The sequence below is a fragment of the Mustela erminea genome, chromosome 5, assembly GCF_009829155.1.
Source record: "Mustela erminea isolate mMusErm1 chromosome 5, mMusErm1.Pri, whole genome shotgun sequence".
NCBI lineage: Eukaryota > Metazoa > Chordata > Mammalia > Carnivora > Mustelidae > Mustela > Mustela erminea.
The window spans coordinates 52,623,161-52,641,038 of NC_045618.1; the positions used below are offsets into that span (position 1 = coordinate 52,623,161).

Below are 17,878 nucleotides of genomic sequence, written 5' to 3' on the forward strand. Positions count from 1 at the left end.
CATAACATTTTGTGACTATGAGATTCTTTTGAAAATATGATAAACATCATAGCTATCCTTCCCAAACAACAGCATAAACACTTAAACATAAGACTGGATATACATTAATATTTTACTTTAGTAACTGATTTCTGGTTTTCAGTTAAAAAAAAGACTGTGGAGTGATCTTTAACAGAGGAAGTATATGCTGTCTATGATACTGAATTAATCTTAAACTTTTACTGGAATCCTTGAAATAAAGTAAGTATTAAGGAGTCTGGCAGCATTTGGGTAGCTCAGCTGGTTAAGCATAACATGTTTCTTGATTTTGGCTCAGGTCATCATCTCAGAGTGCTGAGATCCAACTCAGCCTGGAGTCTGTTTCTCTCCCTTTCCCTAATCACATGTGCTTTCTCTCTCTCTCCCCTTCTCTCATATAAATAAATCTGTTAAGAAAATGGAGTCTGAACTTTCATAGCTAATATTTACAGAAGAGGAAATGCTTGAGTGAAAGAACTTCAAATTTTCCCAAATTCTTTGGATTTTTTTTCCCACATGGCATGATTTATGTTCCTTACAAACTATTTTTGCAAGTTCTCATTCAAGAAAAGATGAAGTGGTATTTATACTTCAGTGAAGTTCTTCCAAAGAATGCCTGGAAAGCCAGCAAGTTTTCTCATAATAGAGAAAAACACACATTTTTTTTTTGAAGGGGTGGGGGGTGGAAGGTTGGGGGGAGCCAGGTGGTGGGTATTATGAGGGCATGTATTGCATGGGGCATTGGGTGTGGTGCAAAAACAATGAATTCTGTTATGCTGAAAAGAAATAAAAAACACACATACACACACATTTTATTCTCAGTTATTGGCATAATCCCTTGACAAGCTGGATATTCAAAGTCCTACATTTTGAATGTTGACAAAGTTGACCACTTTCTTAGACACAATTTCAGAGCTGTTAGAAGAATTTCTACTAAGGTATGGCAGGGAAGAGAGCAATAATTAAAATAATGTGTGGAATTTCCTCTCATCAAAAGAGTAACAAAAGCAGGTAAGCTGCTGAAAATAAAATACTTCATTTAATAGAGAAGAATCACGTTTTTTTCCTTTGTGTATTTCTTGACAAGGAAGTTCTATAAATTATCAATTTGTTGTCTCTTGACATGAAGTCCACCCTTCATTGGCATGTTTGTGGTATCTGTTCTGGACTCAAACCTTTCACCTTTGTCATGAAAGGATGTTGGATGAACACTACAGAAAAGAGAGGCCTTTCTTCCCGCTTCCAGTGTCCTTAATTTCTTTCTTTTACACTGCAGCTGCCATGGGCTACCCAGTGGCACTCACCCTCCAGCAAGTTTTGTTGCCAGTCTCAGCCTTTCATTTCCTGCTCCTCATCACTCCATTTGGGGACCAGCTTTGTCCAGAGGCCTATTCATAAGCTCTCCAGAGAGTTCTGAAACTCACCCTTGGGGAGGGGGTCCCCCTTCAAAGTCTGTTCCTTCCCTGGTTCTGTCCTTCAGCCCTAGAACATTATTTGGAGCTCTCTTTCATCCCTTTTTTGTACTACTACCAGTTGCTAAGTCTCCATGTTCAACATTCCTTGTTCAAAATACCAGTGTAGTTTTTGTCTCCTGATGGCACTCTGACAGATACCGAAACATTTAAGTATTTACAAGATATTGAAAAGCCAGAAGCATCTAAAAGCGGTTCATAAAATATGACACGTAATGAGGAAACTCAAGAGCTGGCTGAACCAAAAAATGTTAGCGTTTTCATCTATTTATATACTCATAGTGTATGATATCCTTTGTCAAGTATTTTTTTTTCTCCTAAGACAACAAATGAGTATTTACTAACTTAAAAAAAATAAAATTTCACTCTTTGCTCCAAGCCAGTGTGACAATTTCCATAGCAAAAGTTTGGTTTTGTTTTTGCTCATTCGTTTTTCCCCAGTCATTCATGGATTTCATTTTAATGTGATAGGAAACCTTGTATAGTGCTCTTTAATGAGGGAAAATGGAGCATTCAAGTGTATGTAACACTGAATCCTTAAAGTTTGTATTAAAGTTTTAATCATCAGTCTGCTTTTCCTGAGAAGACCCTACTGAAGAGCTTTCCATTTGAAAAGATAAATCTGCTTGTTATCTTTACCCTGCAGGTCAAGACAATCGCCAAGACAGAAGCAGCACCACTCTGTGTTAATGCATTTTTGTGTCATACATGCAATGATAAAAACAAACAAAATATAAAGCCAAGAGTTCATAGACTGTAACAAACTTTTTCATAAAATATTTCAAATTATTTTAGTTCCAGTAAGACAAAGAGACATTCATAATACTAAAACAAACGCTTTTTTAATTTACTGTCAGCTATTCAAGGTAACTAGCAATACATTTCACCTGGAATTGAGACACCAAGAGCAGTAGAATACCATGTTATATTTTGTTTAAAACAAATCTTAATATAATTTGGTAATACATTTTTTTCATGGAGGTATTTTAAAATGATAATTTGAAATATTCCTTTTTTTTTCTGTCCAGTTTACAGATCTCTGTGCACTTTTCTCATACCCCTGAGAAATTGACAGAGACATAAATTTAACTGCAGAAAAATGGGGAAATAAAAGTACATTTTAGAAATCTGAAAATAACTTTTGCACTCCTTCTCGTAAGACTTGTCAAATCCAAGCTCAGACCATATTATTATTATGCGCTCTTGAGCAGATTACCTGCTTTTGATCAGGTCCCCTCCCTAAAATCTTCCAATTCCTATGCATTACTCTTAGGGCAAAAGATAAGGAATCCTCATTAATCTGATTAATAAGGCCCTTGGCTCTCTATTCATATCACCACGCTAACCCACATCCTCATTTAAGTAATATGGTTCTCCCTGATGGAAGTAAACTCCACAAGAACAGGGACTTTGTCTATGGCAGGTGAACATATCCTGAAAGTGTTTTTCATAATGTGACTTTTGTAGAATATATGGAGCCAAAAGCCAGGGTAGACTTGTTTGTTCCTTCTGCTCTCAGAATGTAAACTACTTCTGCTATGTATATGAGCTAAGTGGACGAGTAACACTTCAGACAAGGAATAGAAACTCAATGCATAGCTCAGAGAATAGAGGAGCTGAAGTGATGGAACAGACTCTAGAGAGATGAGACAATATGGCCAGTGGTAAGTGTACCTCAAGATGCTAGCTCAGGGTAAAGAGCGAAGCTTTAGTTCCATTAAAATAAAAATTACTGGAAATAATTTGATTCATGTTCACCATAGGGTAAAAGCAAAGCATTAGCAGTATAATTTCCAAAAGTGCACAGTAACAGAAACCTCCAGTAGAAACACATTGACTACAAGGCACATCATGATGGTCTTTAGAAGACTGAAAAGGGAGAGAAGAATCTGATAACATCAAGATTCAGTATTTCACCATAGGTATTTTTAATTTTTTTTGACAAAATTGTATTTCATCATAAATACTCCCCTTTAGAGAAGAACCTTGACATATAATATGCTGTATTTCCAGTATCTTGAAATTCCAAACTATATCAGAACTAAATACATGAAGGATGCCACAAAGTAACTGAAACACCAATGAAGAAAATCTCTCAACTCTACTTTGTGATAGAGTTTTCACAATTAAAGAAAGAAAGAAAAAAAAAAACAACACATCAGTCACTCCCTCACCTCGGAAACATTTGCTGTTGACCCATTTCTATATTGATTCTCCTACTTTGTCACAATATAGTCCTTAGTAAACTTAATGGTCCTGGTAATCTATACATCATCATACTAGTCACTACATTGAAAGCACATAGTGATTGGACCTTTGAGCAGAAATTACATAAAAGAGGTAAAAGATAATCCCTAACATTTCAGGGATCTGTTAAGTCATTCAAGTTTTAAAGGTTTGAATATTGTGGGGTATGATACCGAATCCCCTCAGAACATACAAAAATGTAATTTTGTTTTGTACTTCTTACCACTGAGAAAGAGACACAGTGCTTACAGGCTCACCGAATCTTGGAGGCAGCATAAAGCTGCCTTGCAAACATGGCTTTGATGCCATTTTGGGTTAAGTCACACAGGATTTCCAATTTCCAATGAATCTTTTGTATCTAGTCCAGTCTTGAGTGCAAGCTGCCGTTACTACTCATGCTATACAAACTAGGAAAATCAGTCAAATAGAGGTAGGGATGATAAATAATAATACTGTGCAGATTCTTTAGAAAAGCCACTTAGAAGAATGACCATGCTAACTCCTCGGATCCTAGAAAAGAAGCCCTGCATCCTGAAGCAGAGAATTATACTGTGGTTGAAAAGCAAATCCTAGGATGCTGCAGGGCCCTACCAGAGACTGAGTTTTCTAGTGTCAGAAAGAAAGTGGGTTTTCAAGTGACTATGTGACTAGCACTGCTCATTATGAACCAAGTATCAACAAGTCACGATTTCTAGCTGTCACAGCAGTAAGCCAACATGTATTACCTGATTTCTCTGGGACCAGGCTGAAGCAGGTATAAAATCACAAGTAATCAGCACCCTTAAGTAGTCCAGAATTCTATATTACCTACTTTTGTTGCATTAATACCCTTACTTCAGATCAATTTTATGGTCTCATAGAAAGGTTTCTATAAATGATCTGATTGTCTTGATGCAAGCACAAAATGGACAACTGCTGCATTCTTGTCCACTCAGATGACTCTAATGGAAACTGGTGAGGGAAAATTCTATTACTGGGAAAAGCCATAAATATTTCCCTCAGTTATCAAATTTGGGATGGAAAATTGGTCCTATGTGGAAGTAAATATGAATTCCTGGACAGTGAAAAACAGTTTTATTAGTTTAGTAGATGTCTTAAAAGATCAAAATTGGAATATGTGGCAGAGAAAAAGGAGGACAGGTCTACGTGGGTAGGCACAAAGTGTGTGGATTTTTATACCTCACATCAGTGTCCATCTGAGACCAAAGCCATGGAATTCCTTTTATTAAGATTAGTCTCCTAAGTTCTGGGTACTGCTCCTGATGAACACTTGATCAGCAAAAGGAACTGCACCTGAAAAGCTGATATGATGCCAATCTGCAGTGAGATCACATCCATTCAGTGGCATGTCAAATATATCACACCCCTTCTTTCATGTGGGGGGCAGTGATTTATCCTTATTGGGATGGACTCCTACTCCAGATATGGGTTTTCCTTCCTTGCCTGCTGTCCCCCTCCATTATCCTAGGCCTCTAGATTTGACATTTTCTTAAAAATAAATAATAAATATTTTCTTAAAAAACAGTATTTTCTTTTAAAAAAGATTTTACTTATTTATTGGTCAGATAGGCAGAGAGTGAGCGAGAAAGAGCACGAACAATCAGGGGAGGGCACAGTCAGAGAAAGAAGCAGGCTCCCTGCTGAGTAAGGAGCCTGATGCAGGACTCCATCTGGTAACCCTGGGATCATGACCTACGCCAAAGGCAGGCCCTTAACAGACTAAGCCACCCTGGCATCCCCAAAATAAATATTTTCTGAAACAATTTACATTAAATTTATATTATATTTAGATTTATAGATATTAAATTTTTGGCAAAACCGAGTCTTTCTAATCAAAAAAAGAAATAGAGAGCCCAGATATGGACCCTCAACTCTATGGTCAATTAATCTTCGACAAAGCAGGAAAAAATATACAGTGGAAAAAAGACAGTCTCTTCAATAAATGATGCTGGGAAAACTGGACAGCTATATGCAGAAGAATGAAACTCGACCATTCTCTTACACTGTACACAAAGATAAACTCAAAATGGATAAAAGACCTCAACGTGAGACAGGAATCCATCAGAATCCTAGAGGAGAACATAGGCAGTAATCTCTTCGATATCAGCCATAGCAACTTCTTTCAAGAGATGTCTCCAAAGGCAAAGGAAACAAAAGTGAAAATAAACTTTTGGGACTTCATCAAAACCAAAAGCTTCTGCACAGCAAAGGAAACAGTCAAGAAAACAAAGAGGCAACCCACGGAATGGGAGAAGATATTTGCAAATGACAGTACAGACAAAAGGTTGATATCCAGGATCTATAATGAACTCCTCAAACTCAACACACACGAAACAGGCAAACATATCAAAAAACGGGCAGAAGATATGAACAGACACTTCTCCAATCAAGACATACAAATGGCTATCAGACACATGAAAAAATGTTCATTATCATTAGCCCTCAGGGAGATTCAAATTAAAACCACATTGAGATATCACCTTACACCAGTTAGAATGGCCAAAATTAACAAAACAGGAACAACATGTGTTGGAGAGGATGTGGAAAACGGGAACCCTCTTCCACTATTGGTGGGAATGCAAGTTGGTGCAGCCTCTTTGGAGAACAGTGTGGAGATTCCTCAAGAAATTAAAAATAGAGCTTCCCTATGACCCTGCAATTGCACTCTTGGGTATTTACCCCAAAGATACAGATGTCTTGAAAAGAAGGGCCATCTGTACCCCAATGTTTATAGCAGCAATGGCCATGGTTGCCAAACTGTGGAAAGAACCAAGATGCCCTTCAACAGATGATGGATAAGGAAGATGTGGTCCATATACACTATGGAGTATTATGCCTCCATCAGAAAGGATGAATACCCAACTTTTGTAGCAACATGGACGGGACTGGAAGAGATTATGCTGAGTGAAATAAGTCAAGCAGAGAGAGTCAATTATCATATGGTTTCACTTATTTGTGAAGCCTAACAAATATCATGGAGGACAAGGGGTGTTAGAGAGGAGAAGGGAGTTGAGCAAAATTGGAAGGGGAGGTGAATCATGAGAGACTGTGGACTCTGAAAAACAATCTGAGAAGTTTGAAGTGGTGGGGGTGTGGGAGGTTGGGGTACCAGGTGGGGGGTATTATAGAGGGCACCAATTGCACCGATAGCATGGAGCACTGGGTGTGGTGAAAAAATAATGAATACTGTTTTTCTGAAAATAAATAAACTTTAAAAAATATACCTCCCTGTATTTGTATTCCTTTCATATTTCCACTGTTTTAAAATTTTTACATGTACAACCTGTATATTTATGATTAACTTTTTCCAGATACTTTATATTTTATCTTTGTGAATGGAAACTGTCCTTCACTGTATTTTCTTTGTAATTTTATAAACTGTTGCTCATTAGGGGCATCTGATTGGCTTAGTCAGTAGAGTATGTAACTCTCCATCTTAAGGTCATGAGTTCAAGCCCCACTTTGGGCATGGAGCCCACTAAATAAATAAACCTAAATAAATTAATAAAGTTTTTCTCATTTAATATATTTTTCTAACTTTTTTGAAGATCACACTTTTGCCAAATAGTCAAGATATAAAAATACAGAAAGTAAAATATTAAAATTATTTACTAAACTTACTACAATTATGCATATAGTATATTTGGCCATAGCTTAAACTCCTAAAAATATTTACAGATTCACTTTAAGTCCCTTTTATACATTTCTTCACACCATTTCTTTTGTTTACATTTCAGTTTAGAATTTGTATTACTGGGTATTTTAAAATTCTTTTCATAAGTTTGTTCATTTTTTTGGCTTATAAAACTATGCACATAATAATTTTATCAGTCTCTGATTACTTTCTCCTGACATGTTTTATAATGACACATAAATTCATATAAAAATTAATATACAAAAATAATTTAAATCATTGAATATACTCTATCATGTTAAAAAATTATATTGCTTCACTCTCAAATTCATAGATATGTAGGTGTTTTTCCAGTATTAGCTCTCTCTTTCAATCAATGCTGCAATATCAATGTTCATGCATTGCTGGGTATGTGAACATTTTACTACAGTATATATACACACACAGACATACAGAGCATATACAAGGAAACTTACTTTCAATTTCCTTTTTTAAAGATCACCATTTGAAACCCACATCTACATCACCAGCTTTGGAAATACAGAAAACTTACTATGTATAATGTATTGGAAGAACTGCTGACACATGTTTAGAGAAATAAAAGATTTTTCATGGAAAAGAAATGAAGAGCACCTTCAAGTGTTTGAAAACCTATCATGCTGAAGTGAGAACACATTTGTTCTACTAAACTATTAATGGTAGAATCAGTTGTGCAATTTAACAATAGACGTAGCTATCTTGGGAAGTTCTGATCTCCCTGCAAATGGAGGAAACCGTCCTGAGGCTAGGTGATCCTTTTTAGAATGGTTTCATCATTTTATTTTATTTTATTTTTTTATTTTATTTTTTTAATTAATTTTTTATTTTTTATAAACATATGTTTTTATCCCCAGGGGTACAGGTCTGTGAATCACCAGGTTTACACACTTCACAGCACTCACCAAAGCACATACCCTCCCCAGTGTCCATAATCCCACCCCCTTCTCCCAAACCCCCTCCCCCCAGCAACCCTCAGTTTGTTTTGTGAGATTAAGAGTCACTTATGGTTTGTCTCCCTCCCAATCCCATCTTGTTTCATTTATTCTTCTCCTACCCACTTAAGGTTTCATTATTTTAACAAAAAGTTAGTGGTTGAAAAAGTATTTGCTGAGTGGAAGTCAGTGAAAATCTAGTAATATTTTGCTTTCCTATGTACCAACTAGTTGGTAAAAAAACTTTTTTCTTTTCCATTCCTGGAAAGAAAATTCTGTAAAACATAATTACTCCCACTGCAGGGTGACATCAGATCTCCAATGAGTGATTTCTCACTTCCCCAGTGAAATCTGTTCCATAGAACAAGGATGAAGGCTTTATATTGCCTTACGTTAGGATACTGCACTTGTATAGTAAGGAGAAAAGGAGGATCCTCACTACCTGAGGTGCTTGCTTCTGCACAGCTTCGTGCAGAGACCAACTTAAAATGCATCAAGTCAAGAATATATCACAAATATTTTAGGCATGAAGACTCACAGCAAAAGCGGGGAGTTTAGAAACTAACTGTGGGACACCGTATTTGGAGAAAATAAGGAAGAACTGAAGGACTGGGAGAAATCATTAAAAGTGTAAACATTATACATGCATTTGATCACTGTGTTTGGACTAGATAATTTGTAAACTGTCCTCTAGATGCAAAATCAGCAACTAGAAGATCTAAAAGGAAAAGCCACTGTTGTCTAAGTCAAGCTGGAAGCTCTACCTAAAAGAGGCAAATAACTGGCTCTCTTCTTCTCTGTTGATTTCCCACTATACTGGCTTAGGGTGGCTCTGATATAATAGGATCAGCATCTGATAAACAAAGGGAAGTATGCTATAACCATCATCTGTCCCTTCTTTGCTTCCTTCATGCTTTCTATTCGAGAATATTTAGCCATTTGTTAAGCAAATATTTGTTGACCATTTATTTCCCTGGAATAAAGAAGGAGTAGCTACACAAAGTAGGTCATAAAGGGTATCTTTGCTTTTTATCGCTAGGTTTATAGGTAATCAGCTATTATAAGATGAAATAATGAAAAGAAAAAATATGCATGTTTATGGTTTTGGAGTTCTATTGCAATACTTTAGATGGGTACTGAGATAACATCAACTTTTACGTATCAGACTTGGTCTTACATTGGGAAGAGGAAATTTTCTTACAGTATATTTTCTGATCTGAAAACATTTGTTATCTCTAAGTAGTCTAGTGATGAACACACCAATGACCCATTAATGGAGAAACTTCTGGGTGTTCTGTGCATAGCCCAAGGAATTGAGTGACTTGTATAACTTCACATGTTTCCATAATATAATAGCCTCTGCATTTGGAATTTTAGAGATGAAAACAGCCTTGGAAATAATGTAGTCCTATCTCCCAAGGTCAGTCACATAACTACTATATATTATATTATATCTCTTCTATTGGGTACCTACCTTAATTATTAAAAAAAAAATGAGATCTAACACCGAACCTGGTATACTCTCCTTGGATTAAGAGATCACAGGAAATTCAGTGTGGAAAGGATTTTCTAGTTAACTTCACTATTTTGAAAAATGAAACTGACAAACCTTAATATTCATTAGGTATTAGAAAAATGGAATTTGTAGAAAATTTTATTTTTAGGGTATCCTTTTTTCAAAGATAAAATGATCGTTTGAAATTGTATTAGTACTACTAACTTTATCTAACATGTTTTAACCATTATGCTTCCCCTTCTCTTCCTCCTCTTCTTCCTCTCACTCTTCAGTGTTATCTTACTAGGTGATCACAGTTGGCAGGCTTTACAATAAATTGAACACTGTAAGTAGTCCCTCATGGCATCTTCTTAAATTTGAAAGTTTAATCTTATCTTTTTAAAAATTCATAACTGTAGTCCTTTAGCACTTTAGATCTTAGAAATAGGAATCATCTTCCTTTTCAATGTTTATTTGCCTCCTCCTCTCCCCTTTGCATTGTAAATATGTGATCAGACATTCGAGCATTGGCTCAACTCTTCCTCATGGAGATAAGAATTCCATGATAGAAGTTTATATGGAGGTCAGTTCATGCCTTACTGATCTGTTTATATTCTTTAGTCACTTAAGTTTTGTCACTCTTCTTAAAACTAGATATCATAATTCACATGCAAAGATGGGAACCCTTGAAAGAGTAGGACTTAGTGCTTCAACAACCACAATGAAAGCTTATAACATTTTTTAATTGATTTATGTTTACCTGTACAATTTTACCTTAAAAGTTTTAAATATTTATTATATTAGTTATATTAATCAAGGCCAAATACAGCATACAGAATCAATCAGTATAATGATAAATTCCTACTGTATATTGTTGGGTATCTAGGACTAGAGGCAAAAATGATTCCTGAACAACCAGAGGTCATGTAGGATTTTTTTTCTGGGATCAAATGGTCACAGTGACAAAACAAACAAACAAAAACATTCAAGAGGCAATTTAAGCACTAAGCTTCACTCTTCTGAAAATCTGTCATGCACTCAAAATGCACCAATTATATGGAGTATTTCCAAAAGGATGATATCTGAAAGGTGTCACAGATTTTGATAAATACTGGTGCATCAGATGTGTTTAGGAAGAGATAAAAGGTAGAGAGAATACACTGAAAATACATGGGTGGTTCATTCAAAATTAATCTTTATGTGACAGATGGTGGACTCTGGTAAACGACTGTTACACGGATAAAAGAAACATTTTTGATCTTTAAAGAAACTTCAGAGCATCAACATTGGCTCTTCTTTTCATAATATGGCAAATTTCTTCCATTAAGCCTCTTAAAACAATGTCAAGCAATTTATGATTGTCAATTCCAAGACTATTAATCTACTTAGCCTTCTTTTTCAAGGCATTAATAACTATTCCATGCTTTGCTTCTGATCTGTCATTACCATCTTCATTTTTATTGTTCCTTAGTATACCCTCCTCCAGCCAGGCCTTTCAATTAATGGCTTTGTGAAAATGTCTTCCATGGCTTTGTGAAAATATCTTTCCATTCTACCTTTATATCTTTCTTCCCATTATTCCCTTTGCTTGGATCGGACATTTCTATTCAGTTTTGGCTGGCAAATTCAAAACTTTTAAGAAGTTTTAACTTAAGTAATAGCTATCCCATGACACCTTACCTCACCATTTTGGCATAATTTCTTTCATCTTACTAATATTTGTGGTGTTAATGTATCACATTTTCTTTTTTTGTATTTTATATATATATATATATATTTATTTTTTAGTATGTATATCTACTAAATTATGAAACCATCCATATCATACCCTTTTTTCCATATTTCTACTTTTCATTGCAGTCACAGATGTTAGACAATTGATTACTTATATAATTTCATTAAACTAAATTGATTTTTAATTGAAATCTTATCATATTTATTTTATATATATACTGGATATAGTACCACCATTGTGATCTTTCCTGATTTGCCTTTATTTAGGTAACGGGAGAGTGGCTTCATGGCTAACACAAATGAATCAGTGGTATCTGAGTTTGTGCTTCTGGGACTTTCTAAATCTTGGGAACTTCAGCTTTTCTTTTTTGCCATCTTCTCTTTAGTATATGTGACATCAGTTCTGGGAAACATCATGATTATTGTTATAATTTCCTCTGACTCCCATTTGAACTCACCTATGTACTTCCTGCTCAGTAACCTTTCCTTCATTGATATCTGCCAATCTAATTTTGCCACTCCTAAGATGCTTTTGGACTTCTTTGTTGAACACAAGACTATCTCCTTTGAGGGCTGCATGGCCCAGATATTCCTTCTTCATAGTTTTGTCGGGAGTGAGATGATGTTGCTTGTAGCTATGGCATATGACAGATTTATAGCTATCTGTAAGCCCCTACACTATAGCACAATTATGAATCGGAGACTATGTATAATTTTTGTGTTTATTTCCTGGTCTGTGGGTATTCTTCATTCTGTGAGTCACTTGGCTTTTACAGTGGATCTGCCATTCTGTGGCCCCAATGAGGTAGACAGCTTCTTCTGTGACCTTCCCCTGGTGATAGAGCTGGCTTGTATGAATACTTATGAAATGGAAATTATGACCCTAACTAACAGTGGCCTGATATCACTGGGTTGTTTTCTGGCTTTAATTATTTCCTACACCATCATTTTGATCACGGTTCGTCGCCGGTCCTCCAGCAGGTCATCCAAGGCACTTTCTACATTAACTGCTCACATTACAGTAGTGATTCTTTTCTTTGGGCCTTGCATTTACTTCTATATATGGCCTTTTAGCAGACTCTCTGTGGATAAGTTCCTTTCTGTGTTCTACACTGTTTGTACACCCCTGCTGAACCCCATCATCTACTCTCTAAGGAATGAAGATGTTAAATCAGCCATGAGAAAACTGAGAAACCGTCATGTGAACTCCTGGAAAAACTAGAGATCACCATGAGGTAATCCTGAATGGGAATAAAGAGCCTCTGCTGGATCATAACACCATGCCAATTACTTTTGCTAATGATATTCTAATCTATATAAAATGCTCCTCATTCAAAACCCTCTGAAAAACAATCTGAGGGTTTTGAAGGGACGGGGGGTGGGAGGTTGGGGTACCAGGTGGTGGGTATTATAGAGGGCACGGATTGCATGGAGCACGGGGTGTGGTGCAAAAATAATGAATACTGTTATGCTGGAAATAAAAAAAAAATTAATAAAAAAAAAAAAAGTAAAAAAAAAAAATGCTCCTCATTTTATTAAACTTGTGATTCTCTTCAACTGAACACATGACATTTTTATACCTTGCACTCAAAATGTATAAGCAAACTGAGCTTTTGATACTTTCAACTTAATTATACTTTTCCATATATTGACATAGTAAAAAGAAATGTGTTTTGCAACACAGATTTTACCTCATTAATATATATTTGTTAGCTTATCTTTTCTTTCTGTATTGAATATTTTGGTAATTTATAATTTGGTTATATATATAGTTGATGCCTGAACAACATGGGTTTGAACTGTAAGTCCACTTATATGTGGATTTTTTTTTAATAAATACAGTATAATACTGTAAGTGTATTTTTCTCTTCCTAATGATTTTCTTAATATTTTTCTTGACCTTACTTTATTTTAAGAATATATTATATATTATATATATATAACATATAAAATATGTGCTAATTGATTGTTCATGTTCTCAGTAAGGCTTCCAATCAACAGTAGGCTATTAGTAGCTAAATTTGGGGACAGCTGAAAGTTATACTTGGATTTTCTACTTTGTGGAGAGTTGGTGTCTCTAACACCTGCATTGTTCAAGGATCAAGTGTATTTGGTTATGTATCATCTTTCTCATCTCAATTTTTCTATTTTCCTCTAGATGATTTAATATGCATTTATACTCATTATAAAGCATTTTCTAGATATTTATTGTTATCAGCAGCATCTGCAGACCTTCCTTAAAGTACATGGAGTTGCCTCCTGACAAACCCACTGTAAGCTGAAAATGCATTTACTACATCTAACCTATTGAACATCATAGCTTAGCCTAGACTACCTTAAATATGCTTAGGACACTTACATTAGCCTATAACTGTGAAAAACCATTTAACAGAAAGCCCATTTTAGGATTAGCCTACAACTGGGAAAAATCATCTAACACAAAGCCCATTTTATAATAAAGTATTCAAATCTCAAGTAATTTATTGAATACTCTACTGAAAGTGAACAATAGAATTCTTGTATGGATATCAAATGGTAGTAAGTATATTGGTTGTTTATCCTCATATTATTTGGCTGACTGGGAACTGTGGGTGCCCAGCATCATGCTACAGTATCATACCACATATCATTAGCCCAGGACATGATCAAAATTCAAAATTCAAAGTACAGATTCTACTGAATGCTTATCACTTTCACATCATCAAAAAGTCAAAAAAGTTGTAAGTCAAACCATCATAAGTTGAGAAATGTCTATGTATCTTTTTTCCAAGTTTACTTATTTTAAGTAGAAATAATTGGTTATAATGAATTCTTCATTATTCACAGAAAAAGTTTAAAAGTTCCATGTGTACCTAAAGTATGCCGATACGCAAAGTGACCAAAATTATTTGATGACCAAATTTGAAATCTATCCTTTCGTATTTTTTGTAAACCCAGAAGAGGGAAAGTAAAATTTGTGTATATCTAATAATAAATATTTAAAAATCTCTTATTAGTATTTCATTCATTAGCCAAATTTTTGTTATGTACTTCTCCCTGTGATTTACATCATGAAAAAGGCCTTGTAACAGGAAGACTAAATGTATTCTAACACTGAAGAAAATAATTGCTTAATATAAAAAAGAAATTTCATAATTGTCTTCATTCTGGATTCAGTATTTCACTTGTAATACATAAGTTAGTGGCTATATGCATAGAATTTAACTCTGCATGCTAACTCCTAGTGCAGAGTTTCAGATATAGACACACAGTATTTTTCCATGATAATGCTTATAAACTTTAGGTTTCTTAGAAATTCAGACTTTTTGGTTCATTCATACAATGTCAAATATGATAATGATCTTTTATACTTGACTACTTTTTATATATTTTTACACAGTGTCAAAAACTTTAAAAATACACAATAAAATTTAATGCAGTCATGACGTTCTTGATACCATTTTTTTCTTTTTAACTCTACCTTGCTGGTGAAAATGGGGGGGTACTGATAGCACTCTTAAAAAATCAAGTCATTTTGCTGCTCTGATCCTAAACTGGGGAGAAAGGCTATGGCACAAGGGGAAAATGGAGAAGAGGGGGAATAAGAACAGCAGCAGCAGGAGGAGGGAAATTAGAATTTAATGAGTGACTATTTGACTTGCTCAATTCTTTGTACTGCCAGAGACATATTCTTCCACTTTCAGAATCTTCGCTATTAGATCTACTTGGGTTTTGGGTGATCAGGCACAACCTATCACATCAAGTTTGACCAAAAAACCCTAAAGTCATAAAGTTAAAAAAAAAGATTGATAAATCTGACAACATAATTTTCCACAGAGGTTTTGTTTTGTTGTTGTTGTTTTAAAAGCCTATGATAAAGTTAAAAATAAAACTATGTGAAAAGCAGGATTACTTGTAGGGGTTATATTTTTAATTTGTAAAGAACTCTTTGAAGCCAGTAAGTGCATGCCCACAAGGCAGGAGAGAAATTAGCAAAGTATATGAATAGGGAATTAATTACTAATGTAATGAAAATGATTCTTGGACATATTAATAAACAAATAAACAGTAAAACTATCTTATGAAAAAATACAAGTGTAAGTATAGCAAAATTCTTTTGTTTACCTATGTGATTGGCAAAGATCCAAGAGTCTGATAGTATAACATATTGACAAGACCGATAAAACATGAACCTCAAATCTCAAACCCTCCCAAGAAAAAAGAAACCTCAAGTATTGTTATTAAATCTCTAAATTGGTAAAATATATGAAGGAAAATATAAATATTTATTAAAATTTAAAACTTTGAATTGGTAATTATACTTCTAGCATTTTATCTTACAGATATACCCACACACATGTAAAAGCAAATATGGACTTAGTATGTATTACAAGCACTGATTTTAAGAACAAAAGATTTTATTTTTTATTTATTTTTTAGATTTTATTTATTTATTTGACAGAGAGAGATCACAAGCAGGCAGAGATGCAGGCAGAGAGAGAGAGGGGGAAGCAGCCTCCCTGCTGAGCAGAGAGCCTGATGTAGGGCTCGAGCCCAGAACCTTGGGATCATGACCTGAGCAGAAGGCAGAGGCTTAACCCGCTGAGCCACCCAGGTGCCCCAAGAACAAAATATTTTAAAAATCTAAATATTAAAATCTAAATGTCAATCAATGTAGACTTCTAAAATATATTATTGGTATATCAATAAAATAGAATGCTGCCCAGCTATTAAAAATAACTAGAGACCATCTTGTGCTGTATTCTAGTTATAAGGAAAAGGAAGGAATGGCCCAGATTAAAGGAGGGGTAGAGAGCACTTCATCATGGACTTTTGGCACAGGAAGTGTTGTTAGAGATAATTTAACCCAGACTCTTTATTTTTCACTAAGGAAATTCAAGCCCAGAGAATATAAATGACCTCCAAACAATTTAATAACAGATATCTAGATATGGGTGCATAAGTATTTATGTAATGATTGTTTAATGACTTTTTCCCCTTGTAATGCAATAGATTGTGTTTTGTGCTTAGATTGTATAGTCCAAGAAAAATACACTCTCATAAGCTAATATAGCTCTGATCCAGGTGGTATTCCTCCCTTAAATACTCTTGGGGGAAGAATAAGAGTCAACCAACACCCATCATGATTGGTTTCATTCTCCTTAGCATATATTCAATCACATCCTCCATTATGACCAAAACAATGCTTTAGTTTTGATAAGAAATATAGAATGGATCTAAACTAACAGTGGCTACGTTTTGCATGTCTAGTAAGTGCCAACAACTGTCAGTGTCACATTTGATCACAGTAGTATTATATGGTAGGCAGTTTTATATTTTATCTATACTTTATAGATGATAAAACTGAGGCTAAGTGGGAGGCAATATTTTAACATCTGTATACCTAACAGCCACTTCCTATGCATTATAACAACATAAGTAAAAGGCTTGAAGTTGAGACCTTGCCCTCTTCCCTTAATTATTTCTGAAGACTTGATCTGAGATCAACAAAATTGTAGCAGCAATTAGAAATCTATAAACCAGAAAGGGGCTCTGAAAGCTAAAATAGATATCATAAAGTCTAAACACTATATTCTTTACTAGAAGAGGCTATCTTAAGTTGTCAGTCTGTTACCAAGTTTAAATATTTAAATTGTTAAAGACATTTTCTTAAAAATTCAAGTAAGACAAAATATTACAAAGCAAAGGTACTGCCTCCACTCCACTCCATACCGTTTTCAGAAGTAACTGCCAAAATTTTTACACTATCCTTCAAGAGGTTTACCATGGATTTTTGTGTCCATTCATTTATATGCAACATACAAAATCAGTTTTTTTGTGTTTTTTCCTTCTTGAGTATTTTCTTTCTGTTTGTTGCTTAACAATGTGCCTTAGAAATTTTTCTATGGCCAATTATAGATCTTCACACATCTTTTTAAATCCTCCAAAGTATTCTATAATTTATTGATCTACTCCTTTATTTACAGACGTTTATTTTTTCCTTTTCTTTTTGTCATTGCAAACACTGCTACAGTGGACATAGAATATATGCAAAGATATGTGCATTTTAAATCTTACTAGCCACTATCAAATCACCCCCTCAATGAAGTACACCAATTTATACACCCAGCAGTAGCATATGAAGGCACCCATTGCCTCCCATTCCTGCCAAAATTAAATACTACAATTGTGATAACCAATCTCCAATGATCTGAATATCCTGGATTTCATGTTTTCTTTTGTCCCTTCCATACAAAGTTAGAGCCGAATTGTGTGTCCCACAGAATATGGTAAAAGTGACCACAAGGAGGTATTTCTGAGATCTGAT

The 17,878-nt window shown here is 34.9% G+C and overlaps 1 protein-coding gene across 1 annotated transcript; it reads left to right on the forward strand.

Annotated features, from left to right (window-relative positions):
- Positions 1 to 11,857: 11,857 nt before the first annotated feature.
- LOC116590830 (olfactory receptor 4K1) lies at positions 11,858 to 12,793 on the forward strand. Its single transcript, XM_032343161.1, has one exon. It carries the CDS (start codon positions 11,858 to 11,860, stop codon positions 12,791 to 12,793), a length of 936 nt encoding a protein of 311 aa, XP_032199052.1.
- The last annotated feature ends 5,085 nt before the right edge of the window (positions 12,794 to 17,878 follow it).

Coding starts and splice junctions, on each gene's coding strand:
- LOC116590830 (XM_032343161.1), top strand. CDS start 11,858: ATGGCTAACACAAATGAATCAGTGGTATCTGAGTTTGTGCTTCTGGGA.